General features: G+C 51.9%; 1 protein-coding gene across 4 annotated transcripts in view; it reads left to right on the top strand.

The window, feature by feature from the left end:
* RBM33 (RNA binding motif protein 33) overlaps positions 1-23,653 on the top strand; it is a 139,537-nt gene that overhangs the window by 101,125 nt on the left and 14,759 nt on the right. For 2 of the 4 annotated variants that reach the window (XM_053217824.1, XM_053217826.1), the window contains 3 exons: positions 606-1,235; positions 18,603-18,812; positions 20,106-20,282. In XM_053217824.1, coding sequence (XP_053073799.1) covers positions 606-1,235; positions 18,603-18,812; positions 20,106-20,282 — 1,017 coding nt within the window. The remainder of the gene's footprint in view (positions 1-605; positions 1,236-18,602; positions 18,813-20,105; positions 20,283-23,653) is intronic. The other 2 variants (XM_027051177.2, XM_053217825.1) reach the window with 2 other exon arrangements.

Genomic DNA, 23,653 nt, shown 5'->3' with positions numbered 1-23,653 from the left:
TCAGAATGGTTTGGGGCTGGCATGTTAAAGGCCTTCCTTATATACCATTAATATTCCAATACTGCAATTGGCAGCATTTTGATTCTGAGGAGAGTGCATGAGTTCAAGGTCAGAGAGATTGACTTGTGCTGTTCATTATAACCAATTATTCTGTGACAAATGAGTTTGAGATCAGGCTGAAAATTCTGTACGAAAAATCAATAGTTCTAATCAGGCCCTTTCAGATCATTTATACCCACCTTTTGTTGGTTCGTCAGAGAGGAGCCAGATAAAACGTGTGTGACAGCACGGTCTCCCTACTGTTGGCGTTTCCATTCGAAACATATTTTGATATCTTAAATGAATAGTTTAATTGGTTTCAAACTTGTAAATGAGTGGAAATTTACATTATTTCGTTTTTAATATTCTGATAAGATTTTCCAAATTAGCTGTAGCTGTGTAATTTTTTTTCCCCTCCCCAGAGGAAAGAGTTCTACTTAAAGTCTGTAAGCAGATTTTGAATGGCTTTTTGCAAGCCCTGAATTGGGCGTATTTGGAAAGTGCGTCTCCTCCGTGGTCCCCCGCCCCGGTTCTGCACAGTAAGCCGGGCATGTTTTCTCTTGCAGTTTCCCGATGAAGATGAGGAGACGCGCCTCTACCGCCTGAAGATCGAGGAGCAGAAGCGCCTCCGAGAAGAGATCCTGAAGCAGAAGGAGCTGCGGCGGCAGCAGCAGGCGGGCGCCAGGAAGAAGGAGCTGCTGGAGAGGCTGGCCCAGCAGCAGCTGCACCTGCCCGCAGCCTCGGCCGAGCCGGACGAGCAGGCGGCCTCACCAGCCCCCGCCAACGGGAACCCGCTCCTGCCCTTCCCGGGCGCGCAGCCTAGACCGAATGTGAAAAACAGACTCCTTGTGAAAAACCAGGACGGCCCCGTTTCGAACATTCAGCCCAAAATGTCCAACTTTGCGCCGGCCGGTGCTCCGGGGCAGTACCAAGGACAGCAGACGAAACCACCCAAGCACCCGAGGCAGGCCAGGGCCGTCCCTCAGAGTCCGGGCCCGCACAGGGTCCCGCAGGGGAAGCCTGCGGACGCGGAGGGGCCGCCACCCCCCTCGCAGAGCGCTCGAGCCGCCCTCCAGGGCCGGCCCCCGGACGCCAAGCCCGGCGCCAAGAGGACGGTCATGCACCGGGCCGGCAGTGGCGGCGGCGATGGGCCGCACGTCAGCTCCAAGGTCAGGGTGATTAAGTTGTCAGGCGGGGTAAGTTGACGAGGTCACCAGCGCCTCTTGGAATCTGCGCCTCGCGTACAGTGTCCTCGTCCCCAGAGGAGGGTTGGACGAGGGCAGCCTGCTAGAATCACACGGTCCAGCCTCTGGGCGCCCGAGTCCAGTGGTCAGGGTTGTCTTAAGTTCTCCTTCTGACCTTCCGGTTCCCCTGGGTCTTCACGGAAGGCCAGCGTGGCAGCCCCAGGGCGGATGCTTCTCAGTTTTAGCTTTTCCTTTCGTAGGTAATTTGTGACAGAATCACCAAGTTGTTTTAAAAATTAAGTTCCTTTTACCCGCAAACAAGTAACCTGTTGTGTGTAGCTTCAGATTCAGGGAGGCCCCGTGGCTGGGGGACAGGCCGCTTCTCAGCAGCATTGTCTCCAGGACTGTCATCTTGTGTGTCCGAGCTGGTCTCTCTCGTTTTAGAAGACAGAGGCTTAGCAGAGTTCTCCAGCGAGGCCGTGTGGGTCGTGTGGTCCCGGGGGGAGCGCAGCCCGCTTCTCTCTGCGTTTCTGAGCGGTCCCCGTGCTCAAGCATTCTCAGTGAGGGCCAGCTTGGCAGTCTGGGTAAAGGTGGCACTCGGAGGTGCCGCGGACAGGTCCCCGCCACACAAGGCTCAGTAGGCCACACGCTCTTTGCTCCCCGCACAGAAGGGGACTCACAACCTGTTCCGGCGGCGGTGAGACGGGGGGCAGGGCAGGGCAGCCGGGGCTCTGGTCCAGGGAGAAGGCCGTGCACCGGGTTAGGGACAGCCCATGGCTGCTCCTATGAGTCGCTGACCTCCAACGCCTTTGTTCCTGGGTCCGTATAAAAGTGTGACTTCCTCACATGCTGTAGCAACAGTTTTGGTAGAATGACAGGAATTGGAAATCCCATATTCAGCAGACCCTGTGATATTTTTCCCAAATCTGTTTTTTCTCCCCTCCATTTGTTGTGATTCAAAATGTTGATAAGCAGATGGCCTGTGTCACCGCAGCTTGTGTTAACATTGTGTGAGTTTGTTTTCTTGAGGCGAGAACCCAAGCGTTAATCAGTTTTATGGTGTCTGTGGCCTTTTGTTCTGGCTTTGTCTGAGGCATACTTAATTTCTCTCTCTCTCTCTCTCTTTTTTTTTTAATTGAGTTAAAAACTTAGGAGGAGGGGCCATGGGGCCATGGCTGGGAATAGGCCTTTTCTTGTGGCCCCTGTGCCTGGTACAGTGTGGTGATGTGGCCTGTGTGAAAGTGAGGGCCGCTGGCGGGCTGGGATGTGCAGGCCACCACTCTGCTCTGAAAGTGACTTTCAAACCAGTTAGCTCCTTTCCTTTAAAAAATTCATCTACTTAAGTTTTTGCTGTCTTTTTCCCCAGTAGGGGAGGGGGGATTTTTTTTTTTTTTTTTATCAGACTGTATTCCAAAATCATGCTGTATAATTTTATAACACACAGAAAAACAACAGAGGAGTTTTACGTAAAAATAGCTACGTGCCAAAATGTGGAACAACTTTCTTTAGCTCTCCTTTTAATTCCTAAGTTTTAAGTTTACTAACCGACACGTTTTGTATCTTACGATTTATCTTAGCAAGTTCTGTAGTAGTGTGTTGGCAACTTTTGAATTACTGGAGGGTAAACATCTCTTGTCTGTATCTCTCTGAAACAGAAAAAATAGTATTTCCCTAAAGGCCTTGGGGTTTTTCTTTTGTAGGTAGGAAGGAACTATTCTTTAAAAAAAATTCTTTTTTTATTTTTGAGAGAGAAGGAGCACACGCCAGCAGGGGAGGGGCAGAGAGAGGGAGACCCAGAATCCCAAGCAGGCTCCAGGCTCCGAGCCGTCCGCACAGAGCCCGACGCGGGGCTCGAACCCACGAACTGCGTCGTGGCCTGGGCTGAAGTTGGGTGCCCAGCCGAGCCCCCCGGGCATCCTGAGGAGGGAACTGTTCTTAAGGGGACACGGTCTCAGCTGTACCTGCCGATGCGGAGGGGAAATGGCTCTGCTCCGGCCCTTCCTCTGTCGTTTCTGCCCCTGCCAGCGTGCCCTCTTCCCGGAGACGGCGGCACGAACACCGGGGGCTCAGCTGGTACCGTGCGAGGGGCCGACGGGGGCTCACCTGTCACACCTGTGCGGAGTATCGCGTGTGCGTCTCACCTTTCTGGCTACTTACCGAAGGGCAGCATCTTGTCTGTTCACGTTCTGTTTGCGTCTTGCTGCGAGCTCTGGACTTCCTTGCGTCCTGTTAGTACAAAACACATACGTTGCGTATTGTATTGATAAGGTTTCCTAGAGGTTTGCTCTGGAGAGAGTTTTGTTTACCTTTTTTCTAACCTACACTGGCGTCAAATCTGCGTCGTTAGAATTATTCTTTGCATTCAGTAGGCTCCTCTAGTCTGCTGTCTGGTTTCGAGACGGGACCCGGGACTGCGGTGGTACACAGTGGCCTGCTAAAGTGGTCCTGGTGGCCACTAAAGTAGGTGTCCACAGGATGGCTAGGGAAGCAGAAATGTCTTGGAACTCTTACTCTGACAGGCAAATTGGAAATATCTTAAAACGTAATGAGACTTCTCAATGTACTTGTGGGGCTGTTGTGAACCAACGCGGAATTCTCTTGTTATTTTCCATATTTTATTTGTAATCAAATAACTACTTTTGGATTTTATTAAATTGGGTTTTTTACAATGGGAAAGAGCCCGAGTCTTAAGGCAGTCGTTGTGTTTAGTCTTCTTTTTTATTAGGTTCATTATCTTTAAAATGATGTCATTTTGAGAGAGGGTGTGTGTGCGGCAGAGGAGGGGCAGAGAGAGAGGGAGAGAGAGAGAGACAGAGAGAGGGAGAGAATCCCAAGCAGGCTCTGCACTGTCCATCATGGGGCTGGATCCCACGAACCGTGAGATCATGACCTGGGCCGAAATCAAGAGTTGGATGCTTAACTGACTGAGCCACCCAGACGCCCCTATGGTGATTTTAATGCACCCTCATCATGATCGTAAGAGAATTTCTAGTTTTTTAATATCCTCTCTCTTTATTGTGGTTAATGCATCACGGGCACAGGAAGCATTTTCAGAAAGAACTTAGTAAAAATTCTTTCTTGGTATTGGTTCTCACAGTTGCGGTGACCATGGTCGTGGTTAAGGTCCAGGAGTGGTTCTTCATCCTTCTCAGGGGCTGTTGGCATCCTGCCGGTGGTTGGTCCTCGTGAAATTCCCTTCTGTGGGACGTAGACGTTGCAGCTGTCCCTCGCCAGGACCGAGAGCTCGCGTGTGCGCGCAGAGGCGCCACGTGGTAGGGACAGCGTGGCTGTGTGTGAGGGAGCCCCGTGTGTGGACGGGCACATGTCTTCCGTTGTTTGGGGCCCTGAACTGCCAGTTCGTTTGTCTGAACCCAAGTCTCCAGGCTGCGGACGGGGTTTTTAAAGTTGTGGGAAAGGAGGAGATGAACCTTCTGGCACGTGGAAGGCCCTCCACGCGTGTCTGTTTGCTTTTTAGGTGCTCCCAAGGCCCATTCCAGGAACGCAGGCTGTGGTTTCATGCCCTAAATAGTAGTAGTTACCGTACATCGGGTGCATAGCATGTACTCACGGCATCTGGGTGAGGCGGATACTTGTGTTCCCATTTTACAGGTGAGTAGACGGAGTCTCAGAGAGGTTGTGTTAGCAGCCCAGGGTAGAGCTAAGTTTTTTACCGATGTTTGTAACCGTTGTTTTTGCTGCTGCCTCTTTTTCCGGTGTTAGCTGATGAGGGATAATATTCTGCCGTTTCCAGTGAGTACATAGAGTTGGTCCAGAAGAGTTCTGCCAGGGGCTTCTGGAAGAAGTGTGACGATTAGGTTTCATTTTTCTTGCCGAGCCCTAGTGGTGGCTCCTGACTGGAGAGTGTTGGGGAGCGTCCGGAAGTAGGAAAGTGCCGCGAGGGATGCGTGGCCGCAGCCGTGGGTGCGGGACCGGAGAGGGGCCGGGTTTCCATCATTCCTGTTCTGGAACCTGTGTTAACATGGGGGTAGGCTTCTGGCCCCCGGCCCGCCAGCGTGAGGGACCGTGTGGCCTGGCCGCGTGCAGCCCTACTTGCCGTGTGCTGTAAGCGAACCTTTGAACATTGCTGGGGAAGGCAAATTAGGCCACGTTTTATATTTAAAACACTGAGATGAAAATCTGGGGAATTTGCAGTTTAAAGAGACCTTTGTTGTGAGGCTCTCCACGTACGTGTGGATTTTAGTTTTTTCGTATCTTGTCCAGCTTTGCTAGAATGAGTGTCTGTAGAGTGGCGGGCTATGAAGAGTGTTGAATGTTGGCAAATACTTCCAAAATTTCACGTGCCTCCTCGAAGGTACTTATATAAGTGATCTGCCTAAAGAATTGTATTTGATGGAATGATCAAATTACTTAAGATCTGGAAACATTCTCCATTTGCTCGTTTCTCAGAAAGCTACTTAAGTATTTAGTTTTCAGAAGCCAAAAGAACAATCTTGCTAAATCATAATTTTGTCCATAACCCATACAGAATCCAGAAAAACTATTCGAGTGACACCAGAGCAAATATAAAAATATAAAGCGTTTCCTCGACGTGAACTTACCATAGTCCTCCAGCCGTCCTTTGGGACCAGACACCAGAGAACCGGGACCGGAGCAGGCGCGTGCCCCGGGCCTTCCTTCGTTCAGGGCCTTAGTGGGGACTGCCGCCCCGTCTTCCAGGTTCGGGCCCCGGGGAACCTCAGTTGGCGGCCCCAGCGAAGCCCGGCGGCCCCGGGAGAACGGGGCCGGCTTTCCGCGCGGGCCGTGGGCCGTGGTTCCGCGTGTGGTGAGCGACGCGGTGCCCGCGCGCAGGGCGGCAGGTCCCTGGACGCCGCTGCCCTCTCCTTCCGGCTCGAGGAAGAGACGGCCTCTTTGCAGCGGCGGTCGCTGGTGTTCATGAAGGAAACGAAAGCGGATTCTGAATTCGGCGACTCACTCTCCTTGAGGTCATAAAGTTAAGAATTTGGCGGCAAATGAAGTACCCGGTGCTTTGTTCTGCTGGCCGCGCAGAGAAGAGGGGGACGCGCGGAACGCCTCAGCAGGGGAGCCGGCTGTCCCATCGCGAGGCTCCTGTGTTTTATTTTTAAAAGGCTGTCAGAACGCCGCGCGCGGCAAGTCCCGATTTACTCACGCGCGCGAGCTCGCTTTCGGGGTTTCTACCGCGTTTGTGCCCGCTCGCGGTCTCTCCGGTCTCCTCCAGAGGTGGTGGAGGCGACGTGCCTACCTGACCTCTCGCGTGTGGCGGAGGGTGGTTGACGTCGGGTAGAACGTCCGTGTGAGAGAAGTCGCGAAAGTGGCATGAGGACTTCCCGTGCCCCTTTCGCCCGATCGACCGGGCTGTGTTTTACCACGTTTGCGTTGTCGGTGTTTCTTTTTGCCCGTCTATGCGCGCGCGCGTGCGCGCGCGCACACACACACACACACACACACACACACACTTTCTCGCCGTTGTGAGAGTGGGCTGGAGACACCCCTGTGTTGCCTCACTATTGAGATATTCTCTCACAAAACCGCACTCAGACATCCTCACGACTCAGAAAATCTCACGGCGATACGTGTCACCGCCGAATCCACAGTACGTGTTCGGATTTCATCAGTTGTCCCAGTAACGTTCCTCACAGCCACCTTTCCGCAGTGTGGGGGTCCGGTCCCGGATCGTGCATTGCGTTTAGTCTCCCTGACTCTGGGACGGAGCCTCGGCCTCCGTGTGTCTTGCCCTGGACTTTTTTGAAAGAGGGGAGGCTGGTGATTTTGTCAGACGTCCTCTGGATTTGTCGTACTTTTCCTCGTGATCGGTTTCAGGTCATGCATTTTTGGCAGGAGCGGCACAGAAGCATATTGTGTCCTCCGTGGGTCCTGTCGGGGGGCGCCTGGTACGTTTGCCCAGTGTTGGCCACTTCGATCGCTTGAGGAAGATGGCGCTTGCCCAGTGTCTGTGCCGTGTGGTTCCAGCCCTACCCCAGGTAACTGAGAAGTGCCGTATGGGAGGGTGCTTCGAGACTATGTAAATGTCTCATCTCTTGTCCGGTCTTCACTGTTTTTTAGCAAGCGGTGATTTTTTTAATTACAAATTTTTTTTCATGTTAATTTTTTTAAGAGAGCATGTGAGCGGGGGAGGGGCAGAGAGGGAGAGAGAAAGACTCCCTCGCAGGCTCTGCAGTGTTACCGTGGAGCCTGATGGGGGGCTCAGACTCACCAACCAACCGTGAGATCATGACCTGAGCGGAAATCAAGAGCCAGATGCTTAACTGACTGAGCCACCCGGGCGCCCCGAGCACTGGTGTCTTTCTAACGCCAGCACTTTTCTGTGCTTGCTGTGTAGCTTCCTCTTTACTCTTGTTCATTTGTTCATTCATTTACAGCAGTGCGAGCCTCTGGATTCTCATTTTGTCCAGTGAACTGCTACTATCGTTACTTGTGTTCATGTTTGAATTGTTCCAGGCTGGCTCCGTGTTCTTTGATGCATCCATCGTTCTTTGAACACGTCCTGAGACCCGGCGCAAGAGGGGGTTGGGCCCGTGCTCCGTTTCCTGCTCAGCCGTGCGGTCCTGTCTCCGCAGTGAGAGCAGGTGCCTGCTGTGCTTCTGGGCCCTCCCAGCGCACACCCAGCCCTCCCCGGGCAGCTCCCGAGGCCGGAGGATGGATCAGAAGCAGATTCTGTCGTAGATGACGTTTCTAGAAATAGGGCATTGACATGAGCAAAGCACCCTCTCTGACGTGTTGCCTTTATTTCTTGAATTGCTTCTGTGTGAGAATGCCGAGAATTCCGCATCCCTGTTTAAATACGAAACCCGAGGCTTGTGGTGGACGGGGGGCTAGCGAAGGCGTGTCCTTCTGGCAGGGGCTGAGGTGCATGGTACTAAGCGGGGGTGGGGAGGTCTTGGCGGGTTTCTGAGGCTTCCCTCCTCTCCACGGCAGGGCGCAGGCAGGCTCGCCATATGTGGGGACCTTGCGTTTTGTGTGGTTTTGCGTTTTGTTCTGTTCCTTACGTGTGTCAGCACAGCTGCTGGACAGCCGCAGCTGGGAGACCCTGCAGCTTCCTCGGTGACTCTTGGGTGTGAGGGTCCTGCATTGGCTGCCAGCATTTATGAGCGGGGTGGTTGTGCTGGCGATTGTCCCAGCGGCGACGGGGCCGCGTTGCTGGTTCAGCTGCGTAAGACTGCTCAGCCAACCAGGTGCTGGAAAAGCAGACAGCGGCACGGTGTTGTGAGCAGTGTGACAGGAGGACCTGAAGAAGTGACTTCAAGCGAAGAGTGTAGATCACTGGCTGAAGGAGGGCAGGGGAAAAGGAAAACGCCTTCTAGGATGATGGGGAAGAGCGTGTGTGAAGGTCCTGTGGCAGGGAAGTCACGGCCTGTTTTCCAGCTGCAGGAAGGCCAGTTTGGCCAGAGTGCAAGGGCCTTACAGCCTGTGTTAGGTGTTGGACCTTGATCGTGAGAGCAGCGGGAGCCATTGGAGAGTTTTAACAGAGGGATAACGGGATCCTTGCCTTTTAAAAGTACGCTTCTAAAACAGTCATTACATGCAGGCTTTTTTTCTGTGTTTTTACGACACAGGAAGTCATAGGCATGACTCCTGGGCGTTGGATTGAGAGACAGAAACATTCATCCTGGGGACATCTGCCACCCACTGGGGACTCCTCCACTGGGCGGGGGGGTCGCAGCTTCTGTGCCTAGAACATAGGGGTGGAATCGGCCACCTTCACTGCCTCCCGCTGTCCGGACGTGCCCCGTTCCTGCCTCTGGCCCCCTCGCCACCTGCTGCGCGTGACCACTGGTTTGCAGGGCTCTGTCGCCCGCTGCTGCTACTGACTGAGGCTGGGTTTGCTCTTCCATTCTTTTTCGGTCTCCAGGATTTAGGACGGTGTCAAGTACGTTGTAAATATTTAAAAAGACGTCTGTTGAAATTTAGATGACACCAGATAGCGAACTTTGGAAACACCAAAAATAGCATTAATCCTTATTAAGAATTCTTCTGGCCATCTTTTCAGGCGAAAATTCATGGTTCCTTCCCAAACTCCTTCTTTATTCAGTTTACAAGATGGGGTTATATCAGACATACTGTTTGGCACTTTTGGGGGTTGCACCGAGTCGGTGAGTGTGCGGTGAGGAGACCCGGGTCGGGGCAGGGTCACGCCACGTGCCCTGTGCTGAGCCGCCTCCCAGCGCGGAGGGCGCAGCTCTTCTGCTGACTCGCCTCATTCCTGGCCGAAGTGGACTTCTTGCTACGGTGTCAGGCAGTCCCCGGGAGCCTCAGGAAGGAGGGAAGTCGGGTGGAAGGGAGTTGGAAGTGAGGTCAGAAAGGACAGAGCTGCCACGGAGTTGTGACAGAAGGGACCTGGGAAGACCAGGCAGGCGGGGAGCTGGGTGTAAGAGAAGTTGCTGTAACGCGGGTGTGGGGAGCCAGGGGGGCCGGGGGTGGGGGTGAGCACCAGACTCTTCCCTGCTGGCTCCTGTCCCTCTCGGGGCAGTGGGGCAGTGGGGGGGTGGGGAGGCTGGCTGATTCCCTGTTACAGGTGCTGGCGAGCAGGAAAACGGCCGAAAGGCAAACCGCAGAAGAGAGGAAGGAGCTCGGGGCAAGAATCTGGATTAGTCACGTGTTTGAGGACATGCATGCGTATCCTAGAAACTTCCTGTCAGAGGAGAAGCTGTTGTGCATAAATAGTTGTCTTTAAGAGCTTTGAAATGCTTTAGCGGGCAGAGTTCATAACTTTCAGAGAAATGACTGTTTAAGCGAAATTGGGGCAGAGTCGGCAGGTGTTCATTGCAGGACAGAAGTAGTTCCTTGTAGTGAATCCGAATCTCCCTACGTTAATTTTTGGGTTGCTTTAGGGCAGCGGTGTTGGGGAGTGAAGTGCTGAAATCAGAAATCAGGATTTGCGAGCTCCCTCTCCCCAGTGGAATAGGAGTGGCTCCCCTGGGGGGTCGGTGGGGGGGGGGGGTGGTCTCGGCTCAGTCCTTCTCCCTGACTTCCCACAGCTCCCCCTGCAGGGGCCTCCCCCATGCTGCCAAGTAGGTCGTCCAGGCTGCTCCTCCAGGGCCGCCTAGAAGCCTCTCTCCCCAGCCTGGAGCCTCCCCCTCGTGGGGTCTCATCTGGAAGAGCCCGCTGCCTTCTCCTCTTGAGAGCCTGGGGCGGGAAGTCCCCTCTGAGGCTTATTAACTCCAGAGGCCAGTTAATTTTGCTGTTTCCCGGATCTCCCCAAAGCCCAACTGATCTCAAAGCTAGAACGGGGAGATCGCGCTGGAGAGACTGCCCGGTTCCCCAGTTCCCGCCGCGGTGAGCTCCGCGTCCCTGCCGTCGGGCCCTTGTGCTTCGGGAAGCCCTGGCGCCTACGAGCCCCATGTGCCCTGCGCTCCCTAACCTTAGGGGTTTTGCTTCACGCCAGCTCACGTGGACCCACTGCTGAAATTTTACAGGAAGCATTTAAGACTTAGGTTGTTGACGTGTTTGGCGTGAACAATCTTAAGGATCGTGGGTTGGAGAGAATCGGACGCTGCAAATGCAAACCGTTCTCCCTTCCTGTTATGCTGCAACAATTTAATTAGGGCGCTGACCCAGGAACCTGGAAAGAAAATGTTAGCCTGTTTATTTTCTTGCACCTTTTCTCCTTGAACAGTAGTCTTCAGAGACAAAATAGAGCCTTAAGCGTATTGATATTTAGAAAGTTGCTGTCGCGTGCATATCATTTATTGGCCAGATTCTGAGCGAGCCTTCCCAAGATTACGGGGCCAGGCCCGGCATTGTTGCAGTTAATAGAAACCTGTTCCGTGAGGTCTGCGGGCTGTGAGATCGGCAGCACTGGCGTGACAGTGAAGTGGGCCTTATCGGACGGAGAATTCCTAAGAGGCTGCCCTGGGACCCTAACCACTGTCCTTGTGTGTGTCCTGACAATGTTATCTGTCCTCTCAGTGCGGAGTATCAAATGTCTGTCACGAGTGCAGAAATTAATTTAATGTCACCTGAAGACATGCAATTAATCTTTTAGAGGTTTTCATAATACCTTTACAGAAAGAGTTGCCAGTTTGGCGGATTTGGATTTTGGGGTTTAGAAGAAGATAAGGAAAATTAATTTTTCATCAGGGTTAATACAAGCTAGCAGGGCCACAAAAGCTGAGAAAAACGGTTGGGGAATTTGTCAAGTGTTGTCACTCTAGAATAATGCTGCTTAGCGTCTGATAGGTGTAATCAAGAGTTGAGATTTCTATGGAGGGGGATTAATCAATTTGCTCACTAGTGAATGCAAGTCCGTGATATCACTTCTTCATGGGGTTTAAGAATGGAAATAAGATTTGATCTGTCAAATTGCAGGAGGCCCTGACATTGTCAATAGGCGTTTTTATCTGTACATTTAAGCCATTTGTTATAAATAAATTTGTCCTAATGTTGGTGGCTACAGACCTCATTTTTTGGTAACGATTAAGCTGATAAAAAGTATTCCCTAAGCTTACTTAATTCAGGTAGTGCCTCTTACATAATTTAGAAGAGGAAAACTACTCTGAAAAGACGTGTTTATAGCCGTCATTAAAAGATAATCATTTGCAGAAAAAAACAAACGACAAGATATTTCTGGTTTGTTTGGTCTGAGGCCGGCCAGCCTTCTTTTCTCCTCATCTGTGTTTCAGAGGAGGTGGAAGGTACTGAAAATCGTTCGCAGATTGCTGCTGCGTGAGGAGTTTGAAAGGGAACTGTGCCCCCTCCCCCAGCCCCCGAGAAATTCACTCTCACAGTGAACTTCCCTTTTTTTGGGGTGCCTGGCTGGCTCAGTTGGGGGAGTGTGCAGCTCTTGACCTCAGGGTTGTGAGTTCGAGCCCCACGTTGGGGGTGGAGATTGCTTAAAAAAATAAAATCTTAAAAAACCAAAACCAAACCAAAGTGAACTTACTTGTTTTGAACAGGACGTAAATCCACAAACGATCGGTTATTTCCTTACGTTAATGTAACGGGTTTCTGAAAATCCTAATTTGAACAACGGGGTTTTTAAGTTTGCATGTGTGAGCGCTAAGAATTTTAGGGCCTCTTTGAGTGCTGTGACTGTGTGAGTTACGGAAGACCTCCGGGTGGGGGGTTTGGTGTGGTATGTGATCCTCATTCACCTTCGTCCGTGTCTGTGTGCAAGTGTTAGGTATGAAACGATGCTCCTGGCCACCGCCTAGTAATTACTACATTAACTGGTTTTCACAGGTTACTTGGAATAATTCTGGAACTTAGAATTTCTCCCCAGAATTAGCTTTTCATTGTGCTGATTTGAAAGAGAGTAGTTGATCTCTCCATTGACAAAATGAAACCTCTCCATTTTTCTTATAGAAGGGAACAATTGCATAACTTAGATTTTGGCCTTCAGGGCTCAGTATGGTTTTTAGGACAGCAGCGCAGGGACCTTTTCCTTTTGGGTGACGGTTAGTCTGTTTACTGAGAACAGCTACGGGTAAAGGCCGCCTCCTGGGAAGCGGCGTAGGACCTCGGAGACAGGAAGTCCCAGCCGTGACTGTGTGACCAGGGGTCTCGGGGTTTCCCTTTACAAAATGAGGATCATAGTTACCTTGGAGGGAGGATTGATGGAAAACCGCGTACAGACCCTAGTCCGCTTGTCGCATCGCAGACCCTCCCGAGAGGGGGACGCGGTAACGCCTTGCAAGTTTCTGTTACAAAGTGTATGGTGCCATTCGTGGCTACCGAAGGTGTGCAGAATTGCCCTGAATATGAGCGACTCCAGAGCTGACCCGGGGCTTCCTCCAACTTACCAGTAAACGGTTGATGGGAGCAGTGTTTCTGAAAAGCCGGGCAGTCGTCATGATCCCTGCCTGAGCATGCCCCCTTCCGTGTGCTTCGTTGACTGAGCAAGTGATCGTGTCCACCCGCTCTGTCCCCTCTTGGAGGCTGCCATGGGGCCCCGGTTCCAGTGACCGCGATCAGGACAGCAGTGGCCACTACTGCTGTGAAGAAGCACGGAGCAGTGACTGGCCTGGGGAGTGCGGGGCGGGGGAGCGGGGTGCTCCAAGCAGGGAGAAGGACAGAGACCCCGTGCCTGTGCCTGTGAGTTTGTGTCCTGGGGCCAGAGCCGCAGGTGAGGTGCAGACCCACAGAAAAGGCGTCCCTCTTCTCAGGTGATTTCTTAGAAGACCCGAAATGAGGTCTTTACACCACATGGCACCCCTTTCCTTTACGTCGGAAGCCGTCGTTCTCCACTCTATAGAAGGAGAGTTTTCTGCTTGCAGATGAGGAGAGGAGAAGCTTTTGTGATACCTGTTTTCTCGCAGCTTTGGGGTCAAACCTGCTTTAAAATGTAAACTTCTCTTGAAAATGAAAGTTTACAACTTTGGTTTTCAGGGGTTTTATCTGACATTAACATCTCCTCTTACGACGTATTGCCACCATTCTCTCAGCCAAAGTAGCAACGAAAATAATTTTGATTATTTGGAGTGTTTCTTGATTAAGTGTTTATGTTCTCAGTTCCCAGTTTAAAAATCACCAGATCACTAGCATTCTGTATTTATCATCCAAATACTTACACATACCATCTATCTTAAAATAGGCAATTATAATATCTTGCTTTCAGTGTAAGCTTCTCTTTTTAATTTAAAGTTTACTATCTGGATGGTCTTGTTTTTAAGCTTTGGATTGCTAAAGAAAAAAATTACGGCACTATTCATCCTTTTTGTCCATCGTATATATGGACATCGTTCCTTTTAGGCCACGTGTACCGGCTCACTATCTAGTCTCCAATGTGGCGTAATATTTCCCGATGCACAAAAATAGTACTACTGACCTGAAGGCTGGCCTTTTGGTATTGTAGTGACATGTGGTCAGTGCCTGTGATCGACAGCGGCTGTAGCCTCGCATTCTGGTGTCATCATCCTTTTTACGTAGCACGTTGAGAACCGCATGGCAAAGTATGATTTGCCGTTTATTGATTTATTCAGTAGCCATCTCGGTACCTTCAGCGCGCACGAGACATTTCGGCTTGGTGAGCAAAGCAGACTTACGGGGTCTAAACCCCCGGTTTCTTCAGATGCTTGCGAGGGAGTGGGTGCTCTGGGCATCCTCGAACTTTTACCTTGCCGGGTGAACTTACGGGGAGCTTATTCAGTTCCCTGAAGTCCGTGCGGCGGAAGGCTGTCGCGTACAGCTGGCCGGTACCGGTCCGCTTCTGCACACGGCCAAACGGGGGGGGGGGACTCGGCCGGTAGACCGTGGTGCCGCTGAGCCGTGCGGAGGATCTGGCGGGCCGGCCCCGTGTGCACCCAGCACGCAGCCTCTTGTGGGGCCTGGGCTCCGCGTGAAGCGTCTGCTCGTGGGACAGGGAGAGATGTCCGTGAGGCCCGTACAGCTGAACACACGCGTAGGAGATACACAAGTCTTGCGCTAACACAATTCCAGGACGTCAGAGAAATTAGTAAATGATGGACCGTTGGCTCTTACGAGAGATGAGGATGTGGTACGTATGTATCCTTATGAGACTCTCAGCGTTTTACTATAGAAAAATTCAACACCCACGAAACTAGAGAGAGGTCACATAGCTCTTTAAGGCAGAGACTGAGACACTGCGCGCGTGGGCTAGGTCACGCCCAGTCCCCCGGCTGGGGCGCCGGCTCGCTCCTTGGCTGGAAGGCCTGTGGAGAAGCTCTAGGAAATGCAGACCAGCAGCTTAAATGTCTGTGTGGATCGAGGTCTTGCAAAATGGCCTGCCTTCCGCGCACGGCTTCCATTTTTTTCACTTGGGGACGTTCCTCTGCAAGGTCGGCGTGACCCTCAGCTGGCACTGGCAGTGCACTTGGTAGAGGTACAGGGTTGCAGAACGTCGGGAGCACCCCTCTGGTTCAGCCTTCCCCAGCCTTAGCCGGACAGACGTCGTCACCCAGGAGCCCTTAAAATAGGCCGGCGTCTGGGTCCCAGCTCCGCGGGGTCCGGTTGGATGGTTCTGGACTAAAGCCCGAGACGGCCCAGATTTGAACTGTCCCCAGGTGACGAGTACGGAAACTGCGTGTCCCCGACTGGTCTGCGGCAGCGTGAGCAGAAGCCCCGAGGAGAAGGCGCGCCATGTCCTCATCAGCAGGCACGACGTGCGCTGCCCGCCTGGAGCGGACGCCTGTCCCGGGCCGACAGCGCGTCCGGCCGGCCCCAGCGTGTCGCACGGGTCTCGGGTCTCCATCACTGTCGCGTCTCCCGCCCGTGCGCCCCGCACGTTACCGCCTTCCGCCGGGACAGCCGGCCTCGCGTTCCTGGGGCGAGAGCTGCTTGGTCGTGGCGCGCGGTCCCCTTTCTGTGTGGGCGCATCCGGTCCGCTGACGTCTGGTGGGGTCCTCGCGCACGTGCGTGGGGTCTCCTGCGGCTCTCTTCTCCCCCGGTGCCTTCGGCTTTTCTCTCGGGGACGTGCCAGCCTCCAAGGAGGCGCGGGAAGGTGCCCTGTCCTCCCCTCTCTTCCGGGAGAGGCAGTGTCACGGGCTGCCTTCTTCCTGAGGTAGGGACCGGGCTCACCGGTGAGTGCCTGTGGATTTTCCTGTGCGGGAGGGTTGGCATTACCAGTTCCATGTCGCCTCGGACTTTCGGGTCGTCTCGCTTCTTGAATCCGTTTTTGGCGTTTCTGACGCCATCCGTCCGTCTCGCCTCAGTGGCCTGACTTGGTGTAAAGGTGTTCATGATGTCCGCCTTCGCTTCTGCCGGGCCAGTGAGGTGAGTGGCTCTCTGCTCCTGAGTTTGGTGGTTTGTGCCCTGTCTCCCGTCTTGATCAGCCATCAGTTTCGTTGACCTCAAAAATGCAACTTTTGGTTTCAGTGATTTTTCTCTATTGTTTTTTTGTGTCTTATGCCATTGCTTTTTGCTCTGAGCTCACCGTTTTCTTCATTGTATTTTGGACTTGATTTCCTTTTTTCCTCTAGCTTCTTGAGATAAAAGCTCAGGTTATTGATTTCAGATTTCTTTTCCTTTCTGATGTAACTGCTTTAGTTGCACTGTATTTTTATTCAGAATTTTTTTGGATCAGTTTTTTATTCCTATTTCATTTCTCAGCCTGGCTTCCCAGGGGTCAACCCTGTTGTCGCATAGCTTCGTGGTCGGCCAGTCAGTCATTCAGGAAGAGATTGGCCAGTGGGCCATGAGTGGGGGCGGCACTTGCCCGAGCCCACGTCAGCTCGTCCTTCCTGCCCGCCTCTCGGGCCCCGGCGCCCTCAGAGCGCACCGACCTAGGCCTTCAAGAGCCCTTGCGTTTCCGGGATCTCTCATTACATCTCTCCGATTACTGGCTGGTCTGCTGTCATTCCACAAGGGACCAGGGCTGACAGATTGGTGGGCGTGCCCCATTCCCTTCCCTCCAAGTTTTGCTGATTGTGCTGCTGTGGTTCCCCGGCCTACGGGCTGCTCCACGTCTGCCCTGTGGGCTGGACCGGGGGGGGGAGGTCCTGTCACTGTCACCGAGCAAAGACTGCCGGGCCCCACTCTGTCTTGTTTCACTTTTGTCAATTCCATGGACCTGAGGTGCTTGTTCTGGGCGGTTTTGTCCAGTTACAGATTTATCTTGGGGAACGAGGTTGGCCAGTGTCTTCGTGCTGCCACAGCTAGAAGCCCTGCCACGTGTGACATTTCTCCTTTCGTCTTTCATGGGGCCCGATTACCTTGGGCAGTTTTTACAAAATCTCATCTGCACCTATCTCGCTCTAGCCCCTGTCCCTTCACTTTATTCCATTCAACTGGCCCTAAGAGAGAAGTTCAACATTTTTTTTTTAATTATTTATTATGAGAGTGAGCTAGTGTGAGTGGGGGAGGGGCGGAGAGAGAGGGAAAGAGAGAGAATCCCAAGCAGGTTCTGTGCCACCAGCACAGAGCCTGACGCGGGGGTCGAACCCGTGAAACTGTGAGATCATGACCTGAGCCGAAACCAGAGTCGGATGCCTACCTGACTGAGCCACCCAGGCGCCCCAAAGACAAGTTTGGGGTTTGGGGGTGGGGGGGAGAGAGAGAGAGACACACACATAGAACGCAGGGACTGCAGCTGAGCTGACTTCCCAGGTCCTTCCGGAAGCACCGGGTGGCCAAGCAGTGTACGGGGCGGGGGGCAGGTGTGCTGGCCACAGGCCGCTGCGCCCCCGGTGATCGGAGTGGTAGAGCCCCGCACCGATAGAAGTCTGAATTCTACTTTTCACATTCGAGCGTCCATTTCTGCTAAGATTCCGTCATTGAGCAGCTCGAGGTGGGGTTTCCTTGCCGTCCACACTTCCCTTCCTGGCCACCAGCCACTCTGTAGGAGACACGCTGTACTTAATACTGAGCGTAGCTGATAGGCACCATCCAGAGGTATTTTTTATGCCGCCGGGTGGTATCCTGAACGTAAGTACTGCAGCGTAAATGTGTTAAATAGCAAATATTCGACTGAGACCGTTTTAAAGCTCTTACGGGCTTCGTTAAACGACTCGTGAGTTGGGCAGCGCCTCATCCGGCAAAGCAGAGAGGCTCCCAGGGGGTGTACAAGAGGGAAGGTCTTCTCAGGAGGAGGGTGGAGCAAGAGGGTTACTGCTCAGGCTGGTGGCTTTCCCTTAGGAGTCTTCCCGTGCCAGTGACCTCACCTTCCTCTGGGGGAGAGGGGCCCTTGTGGCCTGCTCTTTAGCCCTCATGGAAAATTCCTGATGCACCAGTTAAAACTACGTTTCTCAAGAAGGTTGAAACTGCAGTTAGATTAGGGAGTGAGCCCTGGTTTGGGAACTCGGTGTGAGTGACACCGTTTTGGGCCAGTGGTTTTCTTTTTAACAAATATCACCATTTTGAAGGTCAAGAAACGAGGGAGCATTAGTAAAACTCAAAAGGTTAGATTTCTGGTTCTTGTGAAGCTCTCACTAGGGCCCGCGCGTCCCTCTGTGTGCAAGGCCAGGGGAGGTGCGGGTGTTGGGGGCGGGGGGGACCGGGGGCCAGTGCTCTGTCCCCAGGAGAGGGTGGGCGCTGGGCCACAGCCAGTGAGGTACGTCCCAAGGACGGGGGACGGTCCACTTGTCTTTGGTCTAAAGACAGAGTAAAAGTTTAAAACCACTGCCTGTGTAGACTGCCCATATTTTAATAACAATGCCTTTGGAAATGGTAAATGTATGTTGAGTATGAGGTATTTTTAAGGTTAAGCACTATTGTGCTGAACGAAACAGCACATAGTGTAATCACAGACCTCTTGAGTGTATACAGTAATTAAAGATCTGCGTGTTACAAATTTCAAAAATATGATTAAAACCCAAACACTGTCAGATGAGAAATTTCCTCAGTGGCTGTAGTGAAATGGCAGGTTTGGTTTCCCGCTTGTCTGAAACGGTTTTGCTCTCGGTTGAGGCTAGCAGAGGCGGACTTCCCCGCCGCTGGGGAGGGCCTCCTGGCCACACACGTACTGACCAGCACGCTGCCTTGTTTCAGCAGGGAGGAGAGAGCGACGGCTTTTTTCACCCCGAGGGCCAGCCCCAGCGGCTCCCGCAGCCCCCAGAAGCCAGACAGCCGCCCGCCCGCAAGGTGACACTGACCAAGGGGGCCCCCCAGCAGCCCCAGCACCCACCGGTGGGGGCCCACATGCACCCGGCCGGCCCTCCGGGCATCAAGAGCATCCAGGGAGTCCATCCTGCCAAGAAGGTACTGCCTGTGACCTAGGCTGCGCCCCGGGAGCGTGGCCGTCCTGCTGGTTCGAACGGTCCCCGTTTGGACGGTTCTCAGATAGGGGTGCCCGGTGCACGGGAGGGGGGTGCAGATACATCAGTAAGCGAGCCGTCATTTCCTTCGTTCTGGCTTTGAAAGCTCATGTGTTCACAGGAGCACTTTTCCTCTTCTGACTTTAAGGGGACAGCTTGGGGAAAGTCCCTGCAGCCGGGGGCGTGGTTTTCTGTGGCTCTGACCCCTGTGTCCGCAGACCCCAGTCCAGTATGATTCCTTCCCCTCTTACCGGCTCTCCACACTCCGCAGACAGAGAGCCAGGCATCTGCTCACACACCTCCTTCTCATTAGCCCAGTGCATGAGTGGGAAAGTGAGGCCTCGGGGGGGGGGGGGGGGGGGACCCTGACCCTGACCCTGACCCTGACCTGACCTGGTTCTGACACACACTGTTGGACAGGAGATGAGAAACATCCGATATGCCTTCGGGGCAGGGGTGGGAGTGCATGTTCTCCTTTTGTGCACTGAGTCTAAAATCTTCCCTAGGAGAAGAGTGTCCGCCTTGTCCTGTCCTGTCCTGTCCTGTCCCCATGGTAGGGTGCCCTCCCTTGGATGGTAGGGGAGCTGTCTCTAGCTTCCCCAAAGCCTGACCGTAAAGTCCCCTCTCTCCTCCCTTTTGGTGCATAAGCCAGATGCCCCTCGAATGATGAAGTTATGTGAGGGAGGAAGCAGGGCAGCAACACCTGCTTTGGGTTTCTTCTAGAAAGCTCCAGAGTCCACTAGCTCATCTATCTGTTTGTCTTGCTGCTGACCCAGGTAGTAATAGTATCAACATGAAGGCCGTTCTGGGTCTGTTACCTTGTCTGCATTATCTCGTAAGCCCCTTGTGATGTAGGAGCAAATAAGATTATTCCCTTTGCAACGGAAGATGTGTGCAGACATGAAGTCTTCTCTTCGGTCTTGGAAGGTCGCTCCAGTCTAAACTGGCTTCGGTCAGGTGCAGTCCTTGGATACAGGAGGAGAGGGGCCTTAGAGGCCCCGTCCCTCACGTACGCGTGCGCTTGAGTGAGCCCTCGAGTTTCTTTGTCTGAAACCTCTGTCTGCTCTGCTATGAAGGGAGGACAGTAGCGTTTCCTGGCTCATTTGGGCTCTTGGGTGGATTTCATGAGAAGTTGCATATAAAAAGTATGGTGCCTGGTGGATCAGTAAGCGTTTGGTAAAGGATATTTTGCTGATGTTATAATTTAGTATTTTTTAAAATGTTTATTTATTTTGAGAGAGCACACAGGGGTACGCGAGCAGGGGAGCAGCAGAGAGAGAGAGAATCCCGAGCAGACTTCACGCTCGGCGCATGGTGTGACTCGGGGCTCGATACCACGAAGCGTGAGATCACGGCACGAGCCGAAGTCAAGAGTCGGACCACCAGTTTGTTCTCCATAGTTAAGAGTCTGGGGGTATTTGGTCTCTTTTTTCTTTGTTTCGACTTGTTTTTTAAATTCCACATCTGAGTGAAATTGAATGGTGTTTGTCTTTTTTTGACTTACTTCACTTAGCAGAATACTCTCTAGCTCCATCCATGTTGTTGCAGATGGCAAGGTTTCATTCCTTTTGATGCCCGAGTAATATTCCGTGGTATGTATACACACCACACGTTCTTTACCCGTCACTTGGGCTGCTGCCACAGTCCAGCTGTTGTGAACAAGGCTGCAGTAATAAACATTGGGGTGCATGTATCCCCTCGAGTTAGTGTTTTTGTGTTCTTCGGGTAAATACCCAGTAGTGCTAAATCCTAAGGTCGTTCTACTTTAACTTCTTGAGGACCCTCCGTACTGCTCTCCACGGTGGCTGCAGCGGTTTGCATGCCCACCGACAGTGCACGAGGGTTTCTTTTACTCCGCGTCCTCGCCAACACCCGTTGTTTCTTGAGGTTTTTTTCTTTAGCCATCGGACAGGTGTGAGGTCGCGTCTCATTGTGGGTTCGATTTGTATTTCCCTGATGGTGAGTGACATTGAGCATCTTTTCGTGTGTATGTCGTCTTTGGAGAAATGTCTGTTCGTGTCTTGTGTCTTTTTTAATTGCGTGATTTGTTTTTTGGGTGTTGAGTTGTATCAGTTCCTTATATATTTTGGATGCTAACCCTTTATCAGGTAAGTCATTTGCAAATACCTTCTCCCATTCTGTAGGTTGCCTTTTTAGTTTTATTGATTGTTTCCTTCGCTGTGCAGAAAAATTGTGTTTTGATGTAGTCCCAATAGTTTATTTTTGCGTTTGTTTCCCTTGACTCAGGAGACCTATCTAGAAAGATGTTGTTATGGCCGATGTCCGAGAATTACTGTCTGCGCTCTCTTGAAGGATTTTTGTGGTTTCGGGTCTCACGTTCAGGTCCTTAGTCCGTTTGGAGTTTATTGTCGTGTGTGGTGTCAGAACATGGTCCAGTTTCAATCTTCTGCATGTGGCTGTCCGGTTTTCCCAGCGCCATTTGTTGAAGAGACTGTCTTTTCCCCATTGTATTTTCTTTCCTGCTTTGTCGAAGATGAGTTGACCACATACTTGCGGGTTTATTTCTGGATTTTCTTTTCTGTTCCATTGATCTGTGTGTCTGTTTTTGTGCCAGTGCTTCGGTGTTTTGGTGACTACAGCTTTGGAGTGAATCTTGAAATCTGGGCTTATGATACCTCCTCCAGCTTTGCTTTTCCTTCTCAAGGTTGCTTTGGCTGGGGGTCTTTGGAGGTTCTGTACAAATGTTAGGATTGTTTGTCCTAGTTCTGTGACAGATGCTGTTGGTTTTTCCACGGGGATTGCACTAACTGTGTAGATTGCTTTGGGTGGTGTGGAGTCTTGAACGATGCGTGTCCTTCCAGCCCATGAGCGTGGGATACCTTGTTTCTTTGTGTCTCTGGTTTCTTTATCAGCTTTAAGGTTTTCAGACCACGTGCCCTTCATCTCTCTGTTAACTTTATTCCTGGGTCATCATTTCTGGCGCAGCTGTAAATGGGACTGATTCCTTCATTTCTCTTTCTGCCTTCTCTTTCTTCTCTTTCTCTTTCTGATTCCGCTTCATTATTGGTGTACAGAAATGCAGCAGATTTCTGCACGTTGCTTTTGTATCCGTCGACTTTGCCGAACTCATTTATCAGGTCCAGCAGTTTTTTGGTGGAGTCTTTCGGGTTTTCCATGGAGAGTGTCATGTCATCTGCAGATAGTGAGTTTGACTTCTCTCTCAACCGATTTGGATGCCTTTTATTTGTGTTGTCTGATAGCTGTGGCCAGGACCTCCAGTACTATGTTGAATAACAGTGGAGAGTGGACATCCCTGTCTTGTTCTTGACCTTGGGGGAAAGGCTCCCACCAATTCCCTGTTGACGGTGATGTCAGCTGTGGGGTTTTGGTATAAGGCGTTTATTATGTTGAGGTTTGTTCCCTCTAAACATACCCTAAACAGGGTTGTGTTGAGGGTTTTTATCGTGAATGGATGCTGTACTTTGTCACATGCTTTGTCTGCATCTGTTGAAGTGATCGTATGGTTTGCATCCTTTCTCTTGTTGGTGTGATTTACGTGCAGCCTTCGAGGTGTGTTTTCCAGTGTGACTCTGAAATATCCTTTTGTACTTTTCAAACACTCACTTCACGGGAGGACGTTCGCCACCGTCTGCAAAGTGTTAAGAAATGTGGTTTTGGATGCATTTACCTTCTTCTCTGGCCTTTTCTATGATGGAACAAGGGGTCATTTTTGCTCCTTTGTACCCAGACTCTAGGGCAGAATTTGGGGAGGCTGTCTGGAAACCCTGGTACTGTTCACTCCCACCCAGCCGCCTGCATTTCACTGCTGCCCTGAACGGGAGACGCTTCATCGAATTTTCTAGCTGGAAAACAGCAGAGGGGCGCCTGGGGGGCTCAGTCGGTTGAGCGTCTGACTTCAGCTCAGCTCGTGATCTCATGGTTCGTGGGTTCAAGCCCCGCGTCGGGCTCTGTACTGACAGCTCGGAGCCTGGATCCTGCTTGGAATCCTCTGTCTCCTTTTCTCTCTGCCCCTCCCCCTGTTCATGCTCTTTCTCTCTTTCAAAAATAAACATTTAAAAAAAAAAAAATGAAAAAGAAAATACCAGAAAGATCAGCTGTCTCCTCTTACTTAAAAGGCCTTGGAATCGTTGGAATAGTGGTTTTGAACTTTTGGCAACTTAAAAAACTGCTAAGGCCTGGGCCCTTCTGTAGACATGTGACGACTTAACGTGGGTGGGAGTGAGCGCACGGGCATTGCTGTGGCTTGGATTTTTTTTGGCGTTTGTCGTAAAAGCTGTGTAGACAATTGTGATGTGCAGCAGCTGGGAAGCGACCCCTGCTGACTCTCGCTGGCCCCCTGCCACAGAACCCGCCTTTCGGGTTCTCGGGGTGCCACACGTCATCCCGAGGGGACTTGGGGGGCATAACGTGGCTTGTGGTGGCACCAGTCCCCACTGGCGTGGCCTGGAGTACACTGGGAGAAATTTGGGCTCTTGGGCTGTTACGACTAGGCCCAAATAAGTGTCTCAGCCCCTCTGATCTTGCTGCTTTGTCTCCAGCACGGTGGCTACACGGGAAGTTACCCATCCGTGCTTGCTGCCAAGATGGGGTTGGACTTAGATGCTCCCGTTTTCTTCCTTTGCCTCCATCCGGATCTGCTGGGTATCCTTTCAGTTAGACATTGAACCCTACGGACAGTGGATGGAAACCACAGAAAATCCTGTAGCTCGTGGTGTATTTTAATGGATTCCGAGTTGTTTGCTCACTTTTATAACCCTAGTAGCTATTAAAAACAACAGACCAGAGCTTAGAAGTCAAACAGTT

The sequence above is a fragment of the Acinonyx jubatus genome, chromosome A2 (genome assembly GCF_027475565.1).
Source record: "Acinonyx jubatus isolate Ajub_Pintada_27869175 chromosome A2, VMU_Ajub_asm_v1.0, whole genome shotgun sequence".
Classification (NCBI taxonomy): domain Eukaryota; kingdom Metazoa; phylum Chordata; class Mammalia; order Carnivora; family Felidae; genus Acinonyx; species Acinonyx jubatus.
The sequence above is the reverse complement of the archived record's forward strand: the minus strand, read 5'-3'. Positions and strand labels throughout refer to the sequence as shown.